General features: G+C 46.0%; 1 protein-coding gene across 1 annotated transcript; it reads left to right on the top strand.

Moving 5' to 3' along the window:
• Positions 1 to 1267: 1267 nt before the first annotated feature.
• LOC100402218 (small ribosomal subunit protein eS7) lies at positions 1268 to 1941 on the top strand. Its single transcript, XM_002747646.6, has one exon. The coding sequence runs from the start codon at positions 1299 to 1301 to the stop codon at positions 1881 to 1883; it is 585 nt and encodes a 194-aa protein (XP_002747692.2). The 5' UTR covers positions 1268 to 1298; the 3' UTR covers positions 1884 to 1941.
• The last annotated feature ends 8004 nt before the right edge of the window (positions 1942 to 9945 follow it).

The following is a 9945-nucleotide window of genomic DNA, read 5'->3' as shown; positions in this document are numbered from 1 at the left end:
CTTGGTGGGGATATACAGAAACTTCTGTGTCTAAGACCTGTGTGCTCTGCTCTACTAATGCTATGCTGTTCTGTGGGAAAAGGGGGTGTGCTGTAGCTCCTCCAAGCACCACCTTTACTAGCTAAGCAAAGCAGACCCCCGTGTGCCGGCCAACGGGCTGCAGTAATGAGTAGAGGCCTCTCTCTCTCTCTTTTTTTTTTGTCTGCCATCACTCCATTTTTACTTTTTCCACACCATCTCTCTTTTGCCATGATCTTAAGGTAGAATTATCAACTGGGTAAACACAGTGATGAGATTGGAAAGAGGGAAGATATCTGTCTTGTTTGCAATTTGCTTATTTTTCAAGTTGGGGTTTCCCAAGGCTGCATCTGTGGACAGGCCGAGTGGAACCACGTAGCAGCCACAGCACCAGCAGGAGCAAAGTGAAGAGGGGAAAGCTGGAGCCATCACAGATGGTATGGGGCTATGGGGCTCCATGCTGGTAGAGGGGGGCTGATGGATGATGGTAGCATTAGGGTGAAGGGTGAGGGCCAGGCTGGGGGCAAGAATTCCCATGACTGGCAGTAGTCAGGAAAGGGTAGCAGTACTAGATGCTAGCTCTACCACAATATCTGTTTTAATAGCATGCATTGTATTTAATAGCGTAACCCAGCAGCTTGGCTGGATGGTTTCAAACCGCATTTGAAAACTTTGTTTTCTTGCCTCCTTTCTCCCCAATCTCAAGATATAACTTTGAGACAAACTGCATATGTGTTTCCTTTCATCCTGAAACACAGCCTTGGAATGTGCTTTCAATCTCCACCCCTTTTCTTTTCCCATGCTGTGCTCCCACACCTTAGGCACATTTATTTACCTAGATGCTTGTTAAGCACACATCATACTCACTTATCTGGTCAATATGTTTCCCTAGAAGCTTCAGGAGCTGGATCCTGGTATGGACCAGACACTTCCAACCATGATGGTGCTGGCCCCTTCACCAGATGGAACGATAATTCAAGACAAGCCATTGGAGTGGGTCTCCCCACCTGACACCTCCGAGCCCTCTGCCTCTTCTGCATTCCAAATCCTCTCTTTCAAAAACCCTGTGTTTCTGCCACAAATTAAAGAGTGGACATTTTTGTAAAGAATTATATCCACTTCTCCCCTCTCTAGCATGGATAATAAAATCTTGCTCTTTTTATCCCACCTCACTCTTTTTACAGTGGCTTCTTTTTACTGTGAGGGGAAGCAACATGCCTGTTGCTTGCTGGTAGTAAAAGTAAAACAGTCCTAAGTCGGCACTCGCCAAGGAGAAAGCCATGTTCAGTTCGAGCGCCAAGATCGTGAAGCCCAATGGCGAGAAGCCAGACGAGTTCGAGTCCGGCATCTCCCAGGCTCTTCTGGAGCTGGAGATGAACTCGGACCTCAAGGCTCAGCTCAGGGAGCTGAATATTACGGCAGCCAAGGAAATTGAAGTTGGTGGTGGCCGGAAAGCTATCATAATCTTTGTTCCTGTTCCTCAACTAAAATCTTTCCAGAAAATCCAAGTCCGGCTGGTACGCGAATTGGAGAAAAAGTTCAGTGGGAAGCATGTTGTCTTTATTGCCCAGAGGAGAATTCTGCCTAAACCAACTCGAAAAAGCCGTACAAAAAATAAACAAAAGCGTCCCAGGAGCCGTACACTGACAGCTGTGCACGATGCAATCCTTGAGGACCTGGTCTTCCCAAGTGAAATTGTGGGCAAGAGAATCCGCGTGAAACTGGATGGCAGCCGGCTCATAAAGGTTCATTTGGACAAAGCACAGCAGAACAATGTGGAACACAAGGTTGAAACTTTTTCTGGTGTCTATAAGAAGCTCACGGGCAAGGATGTTAATTTTGAATTCCCAGAGTTTCAATTGTAAACAGAATGACTAAATAAAAAATATATTCGCAGTAAAAAAAAAAAAAAAAAGTAAAACAAGCAGAAGTCAGCAGTCAGGTGAATAGCAGATGTCAGTGGCCTTGCTGCAGTGAGGCCTGAGGGCTGGGAAAATCACCCCTTCTGTAACTGGTGTCTATGTTATCTATAAACCTTGAGAATGTAGCAGAGGAATGTTCTCCCTCTGACCAGGAACCTGCCCCGAGTCACAGACTCCATGTTTGCACAATCCAGACCCCCCCCCCACTTAGAGCTGCATCTACCACCAAGTAATTTATCACCTTTGTTCAGATCCTATAACCCTTCTCCTTTTTCCCTTCCTGCATGTGCCAAATATAAATTAACAAATCAATGAAAGCCAAAGACTGTGAGGTCAGCTGCCCAGCCAATGGGCAATGACACAGTTTCACCTGTGCTCCCTCTTTAGAGTTGTAAGCCCTTAAAAAGGGAAAGAAGCTGCTCTTTGGGGAGCTCCGTGTTTTGGATACTAGTCAACTGATGCTCCACAGCTAGCTCAATAAATTCTCTTCCTTCCTCACTCCAGTGTCTGAGAGGTTCTGTCAGTGGCTTGTCCTGCAACATTACAAGTGGCAGCAGCCAAACCTTTTTGCCAGTTTTACGGTGGGGACAGCCTCTCCCTTTCTCTGCCCAAGAAGCAATGTACTTTGGGCTCCAAGATCCCTGTACTGGCCTGTGATTGAATCCAATAATTAGCTCCTCTGACTCTTCTGGACACCATGTCCTGTTGGCATGGCCCCTGTGAGGACTTAAGCTCATTCGCAAATAATGGGTATTAGGACACCTCAAAATCCAGAAGAGATCTTGTCTCCACTCTGGACCTCTCCTCACCTAAACCAAGCCCATGGCTGACACTACATAAATGGAGTTGGACCAGGTTTGAGGCTTAGAGAAAATGAATGTTTAAATCATGTAGCAGTTGCATTTCCTGCAATATGATCAGATGATGCGTTTTCAGAAAAGCATTACAGAGGACATAGGATTAGGGGGATTTTCAATGAATCTTGCTTCTCTAACCTTCCAGTTTCCTCACAAGGAATATTCTGCGTGGGTGCAATCCTGCTAGATAGAGGAAACCCCACATGGGTGTTACCAGGTTTCTTACATTTGTAACATATCATCCTGATATGTTGTAAAAACGTCAAGCAATCTTTACCATTTTGATCTGACATCCAGGGTGTAAGCACACTTTCTTATGACACAATTAGTTCCATCTTCCTACAGAAGCTATATGAAACTGAGACATCACGCTTGCACAGTCCCACTGTGACAACGTAATAATGGCCAGGACCCAGTATGACAGCATGTAGAATTAGCGATTTCCTGGGCCTCAGAGCCAAAGAGGAACTGATCCCAGGAGATGAGCCAAGACCTCCCTCAATGTCCCGCAGGCACAAAAGCTATAAGAGAAGCTCTTGTAATCACTTAGAGAAGACGACTCCCCTATAGATGTCAGTCAGCCTGTCTCCCTGGCACCCTAGTGCTTGCTCAGGGGGTTCATGAACAAGTCACCACGTGACAGTGGTGGGGACTAAGGCTGGGGCCAATAACACGGACTTCTCACTTAGCAAGGCTGATCTGCCTATCGCCACTTGCAGTACACCAGCAGTGTATTCCAGCCGTGAGCCTGCTAGCCTGGTGGCCAATCTAAGCCCTGATATGGTGCCATTAACCACAGAAAATGAACCACCTATCTGGTGACAGGTACATAGGACCCTTTCAAAAGCATGGAGGCAGGGGTGATTGGCCCACACTGGAACAGATATTCTGAATTTGAATTTTAGTTCCTTGCCTTCCATGCTTGTGCCAGTACTGGAACCCATGGATTTGTGGAATTTCTTAATCACAGTTACTGTATCCCATATGATAGTGCTTCTAGCAAAGAACTCCTCATTCATTCATTCATTCAATCAATCAATATATGTTTATTAAGGGCCTACTATACACAAATGAACAAAACAATAATCTTTTCCTTCCCCTTCTTGACTACAAACACTCTGAGAGCTTACATTCAGAGTGGGGCAAAGATAAACATTATATTCAGGGTGGGGGCCAGAAAATAAACAATAAGTATAATACATAATTTAATTATATAGACTAATAGTAAAAGGTGCTATGGGGAAAAAAGCAAGTAGAAAAAGGGAAATTTGGGATGCAGAGATTACAATTTTAATGAGGACGGCCATAGTGGGCCTTTTGGAGAAGGTTACACCATACAGACATCTAGGGAGAGTGCTACAGTAAAATAAATAAAGGGCCGGTTATTCATGGGATTCACCAGCTTATCATGTTCTGCATCACCCAGAAGCAGCTGGATTTGTGGGATGTCCTGCTGGTGTGACATCATCACCATGGAGATAAAATTTGGAGTGGGTAAGGTTCTGTCTCACAGAATACTGTACATGCTCTTGATCAGCAACCAACATATGATGCTTTTTCCCCCCCGCAGCCAGAATAAAATTGAGTTACTGGCTCCAATTCATCACCCTCCCTACATCCACAATCAAGGAGTTTGCAGTTTCTTCCACTAGAGGCAGAGTATATTTCTCTGCCCCTTTATTTCAGGGTTGGTATGTGGCTTGTTTTGGCTAATGATGCTAACAGACATAATGAAAGCATGGACTTGGCACCTGCTTGTCCTTCTACCCCTTCTACCAACACTATGAGAACTTTTTTTTTTTTTTTTGAGGCCGAGTTTTGCTCTTGTTGCCTAGGCTGGAGTATAATGGTGTGATCTTGGCTCACTGCAACTTCCGCCTCCTGGGTTCAAGCTATTCTCCTGCCACAGCTTCCTCAGTAGCTGGGATTACGGGTGCCCGCCACTATGCTTGGCTAATTTTTTTTTTTTTTGTATTTTTAGTAGAGATGGGGGCAGGCTGTTCTAGAACTCCTGACCTCAGGTAATATGGAGAATATGTTTTATGAAATCTGCATGTCAAAGAAGAACCAACTGAGCCCAGCCTAGATCAGCTGAATCCCAGCTGACCCACAGATTTGGGAGTGAGAGAAAATGTTTGTTGTCTTAGGTCACTTGTGATTACAAGCCAATTTGAGTTGGCTTGTAATTCAGCATTACTATGACAATAACTAAGGGATATGATGACCCTCTTAAATGCTGTGTCTCAGGGCTCTATAGTGTTTTAGAAGCCAAGGAAGGAAAACTTCCAAGAAGGAACACAATAAAAGTTCATTTAAGGAAGCCAAGATTTCCACCTGACAGTGTGGGAGGCCTCATACCACTGGATGAAGACTTTTTTTTTGAGATGGAGTCTCACTCTGTCACTCAGGCTGGAGTGCAGTGGCACAATCTCAGCTCATTGCAACCTCTGCCTCCTGGGTTCAAGCAATTCTCCTGCCTCAGCCTCCCAAGTAGCTGAGATTACAGGTGCGTGCCACCATGCTTGGCTAATTTTTTTTTGTATTTTTAGTAGAGATGGAGTTTCACCATGCTGGGCTGTTCTTGAACTCCTGATCTTGTGATCCACCCTCCTTGGCCTCCCAAAGTGCTAGGATTATAGGCATGAATCAACATGCCCAGCCTGAAGAGTTTTTTTAAGCCACCTTTTACCTGCCCTGTTGCAGTAACCAACCTGCCCACCTTCCCTCCCTGGTTCCACATCTCCCCTATAGCATTCACAACATGGCAGCCAAAAGGATCCTTTTCAAACTAAAGTCATATTATGTCATCCTTAGGCTCAGAGTCTCCCAGTGGCTTCCAGATCTGCTTCAAATAAAAGGCAAAGTCTTTGCAGAGGCCCCACAGGGCCCTCATTCTCTGTGCCCATGCTACCTCTCTGACTTCAATGTCCCCCAGGCTCCTGACCACTCATTCACCCCAGCCATGCCAGCCTCCTGGGTGATCCCCAGCCCCCTGAGCACACTCTGACCTCAGGTCCTTTGTTCCGGAACTCTCTTCTATCTAAATTGCTCTTCTCATGAGTTGTCGCACAGCTTATTTCCTCCTTTGTTGAGTTCACTACTTGAATAACACTTTGAGACCTTCCCTGACTACTCTGCAAAATAATCACCCCATCTTTACCCCACCCCTAGACTCACTATTCCTCTTACCTAAGTTTATATTTCTTCATAACTTTTCCTCCACCTGTGTTAGTTCATTTATTGACTGTCCTCTCCACACCACCCCCAACGCACACACACGCTTCTCCTTCATGTCAAATCCCTACCACCTAGAACACATAGTAAGTACGCAATAAATATTGAATGAGTGAATGCCTCTGCTGATGCTGCTCCTGGGGCAGGACCATAATCTCCCTAACTGGTCTGTCTTTAGAACTTTATTTTCTAAGCTCCAGCTCACTCATGTAACTTCTTACTATCCCTTCAACCCCAAACCTGCATTTTCCTGCAGAGCAGATATCTGTTTCCATGCAGGTATTACCATACATGGCACCTTGGGCTGGGGATGGGGTTTAGAGGCATCTGCAAAGCAGTTTGCCATTGAAAATGGAAGAAAGTAAGTGCAGGAAGAAGCCCTACCCGGACTTCTAGAGGGGCAGCTGGGCTGAGTGGTTCTGGGAGGGGCCTTGAGGTTGGCTGTCCCATCTGGATCCACCTGTTTACCAGGATTCCTGGGCCCTGGGAGCCGTCCTCCTGGCCAAAACTAAGCTTTGCTGTGGTCTGCCTACATTAAGTGTACATCAAGTGGAATAGGGGGAAGAGACCAGTCTGGGACCCCCTCTATTTTCTTCCCCCTCCCCAATCACAAACTCTCAGAGTCCCCAACCTACAGTATTCACTTGGCTGCAAAAGTTAATCAAAGAATGACCGTAGGGCTTCCCCCTTACCCCATAGCACTGCTGCAGGTCTGTGTCAAGCCATGCACACAGCTCTCTGTTCCACAGGATGGAGTGTGTTAAAGTTGTTTAGAGCAAGGCCTACTTTAAGAGATACAAGATAACATTCGGAAGATGCGTTCGTTAAACATTACTATGCTCAGAAACACTTGGTAATCCTGGATGAGTAGAAAGCACCCAAATCAGGATGATAGTTTGTATAACTAACAGGGAGATCATATGGTTTTTGCCCATACAGAAGGGGATATGATGGTCTGCACAGCATATGTTCATGAACTTCCTAGGTATGGCGTGAAGGTTGGCCAGTCAGATTATGCTGCAGAACATGGCCTCTGCTGACCCACGGGCTCCTCAATAGGCTTGACATGGATAAGATCTATGAAGGTCAAGTGGAGGTGAGCAGAGACGGGTATCACTGATGGTTACTTGATGTTCTTCATCTGCTACTTGCCAGAACAACCAATGGAAATAAAGTTAGGGGGCCCTGAAGGAAGCTGTGGATTGAGGTTGTCTATCCCTCACAGTTACCAAACAGTTCCCTGGTTCTGATTCAAAAAGCAGGGAATTCAATGCAGAAGCACATCCTGGGTCAGAAGATCGCAGATTATATGCATTACCCTATGCAAGAAGATGAAGATGTTTACAAGAAAGAATTTTCTTAATACCTAAAGAACAACGTAATTCCAGTCATGATGGAGAGATGTGTAAGAAAGATCATGATGCTGAATGAGAGAATCCAGTCCACAAGAAGAAGTCTGGGAAAGAAGCTAAGAAAAGGTGGAACCATTCCAAGATGTCCCCTGTATAGAATGAAGATCAGGTAGCTCAGAAGGTAAGTTTCCTCAGAGCTCAGGAGCAGTCTGCTGAGAGCTAAGCCAAACAACTATTTTCTTTTCTTTTCTTTTTCTTTTTTTCAGAGACAGGGACTCACTCTGTCACCCAGGCCGGAGTAGAGTGTCACAATCATAGCTCAGTGTAGCCTCCAACTCCTGGATTCAAGCAATCCTCCCCACTTGGTCTTCCAAGTACCTGAAAATACAGGCACATTCCACCACGCCTGGTGAATAGACATCTTCTATAAATTATTCAGATAAAAATATTGAACTTATTGATCAAGGAACTTAAAAAAGAAAATTAAAGGAAGGGTCTTATCCAGAGGTTCTGCCTGGTCTAACTCACCCCTGCTTTCTTACCTGCCCTATCCCACTTCTCAGTCCTCCTTCCCTGGTAGATTCTTCCTGTCTATTACTGAGATCCCTGGCAACCTCACCTCATCTTCTGCAGGAGGCCTTCGACTTGGGACTCCCTCTTAAGCTTTTGGTGGAGGGTCTGAAATCCCGTCTTCTTTGGACCCCTGCTCAGGGTTCCTGTGCAGTCTTCTCACTCTGTAAAACCTCAACCACCAGGTCTGACTTTCTACCATTAGCATTTTATTTCTTGAGTTAAATCAGGGGAGGCAAATCTGCCTGCCAACCTCAATGGGCAGCTGTAGCAGCTGCCTGGAGTCCTGAGCTGAGGGCTCTGTGGCCACACAAGGGCTGACAAGTAGAAGCAGCAGGAGTGATATAGTCACAGGAGTGACACAGTCATGTGATACGGGTGCTGGTGAAAGAAATGATGGCATGTGGACCATACCTTTGGCATCCCTGGGTTAGACGTCACCCTGCCTAGGCCATTCTTTCAGAATGCAAACCTGCAGAAGGACAGGAGAAAGTGGAGGTAGTGGTATTCACACACCAAGTTCCCAGCAACTCTTCCCAGCCCACCACTGGATGCCTCTGTTTCTGCCTAAAAGGCTGGGGAGACCAAAGCATGGACAGGAATAGAAGTCAGAAAGTGGGGAGCTGGAAGAAAATCTACACTGCCATCCTGGGCCAGGGGGCACCCATCAGGAGGCTCTTTCAGCTTGTGCCCTGGAGGGTGGATGGAGGTGCCCTGGAGTCTTGTCTGGTCCCTGGTCCCACAAGGAGATGAGGAAGATAAGGTCTGACAGACACCAAGCCAGGCTGGCCAGACATTCTGGACAAACTTACTGAGGCATTCCAGATCTCTCATGTCCCACGGTGGGTAAAGAAGAAAGGAAGGACATAAAGGCTTTTCCTGGGGGGGCCAGAGTCACTGACATTACTCCCTTATTCTCCTTTCCCCCTCACCCCAAAGCATAGGTGCACACCCCAGGGATTAAAGTAAGAAATCATTGTGTCAGAGGCCTTCCAATCAGAGTGACTCCATCTTGAATAGGGGCTGGATAAAATAAGGGTGAGACCTGCTAGGCTACATTCCCAGGAGGTTAGGCATTCTTGTCACAGGATGAGTTAGGAGGTTGGTGCAAGATACAGGTCACAAAGACCCTGCTGATAAATATGGATGTGGTAAAGAACCCAGCCAAAACCCACTGAAATCATGATGGCAATGGAAGTGACCTCTGGTCCTCCTCAATGCTCATTATATGCTACTCATAATGCATTAGCAAGCGAAAAGACACTCCTATCAGTGCCATGACAGATTACAAACTCTATGGCAACTCAGAAGTTATCCTATATAGACTAAAAAGGGGAGGGATCCTCAGTTCTGGGAAATCTCTGCCCCTCTCCATGAAAATTCTTCAATAATCTACCCCTGTTTTAACATATAATCAAGAAATAACCATAAAAATCACCAACCAGCAACCCTTGGGGCTGCTCTGCTTGTCCATTCTTTTTTCCTTTTTCCTTTACTTTCTTAATAAACGTGCTTCTCACTTCACTCTGTGAACTTGCCTTGATTTCTTTCTTGTATGAGATCTGAGAACCCTCTCTTGGGGTCTGGCTCGGGACTTCAATTTTTCTTTTTTTTTTTGAAACTGAGTCTCATTCTGTCGCCCAGGCTGGAGTGCGATGGCGCGATCTCAGCCCACTGCAACCTCTGCCTCCTGGGTTGAAGCAATTCTTCTGCCTCAGCCTCCAGAGTAGCTGGGATTACAGGTGTGCACCACCACATCCAGTTAATTTTTGTATTTTTAGTAGAGACGGGGTTTTACCATGTCAGCCAGGCTGGTCTCAATCTCCAGACCTTGGGATCTGCCTGTCTCAGCCTCCTGAAATGCTGGGATTACAGGCTGAGCCACTGCGCCTGGCCTGGGACTTCTTTCTGGTAACATCTTCCTAGTGACCACGAAGGGACTATACTGAAGACAGTCCTGACCCAAAGGAAAAAGACTGCAGCACCAATTGG

The sequence above is a fragment of the Callithrix jacchus genome, chromosome 5 (genome assembly GCF_049354715.1).
Source record: "Callithrix jacchus isolate 240 chromosome 5, calJac240_pri, whole genome shotgun sequence".
NCBI lineage: Eukaryota > Metazoa > Chordata > Mammalia > Primates > Cebidae > Callithrix > Callithrix jacchus.
The sequence above is the reverse complement of the archived record's forward strand: the minus strand, read 5'-3'. Positions and strand labels throughout refer to the sequence as shown.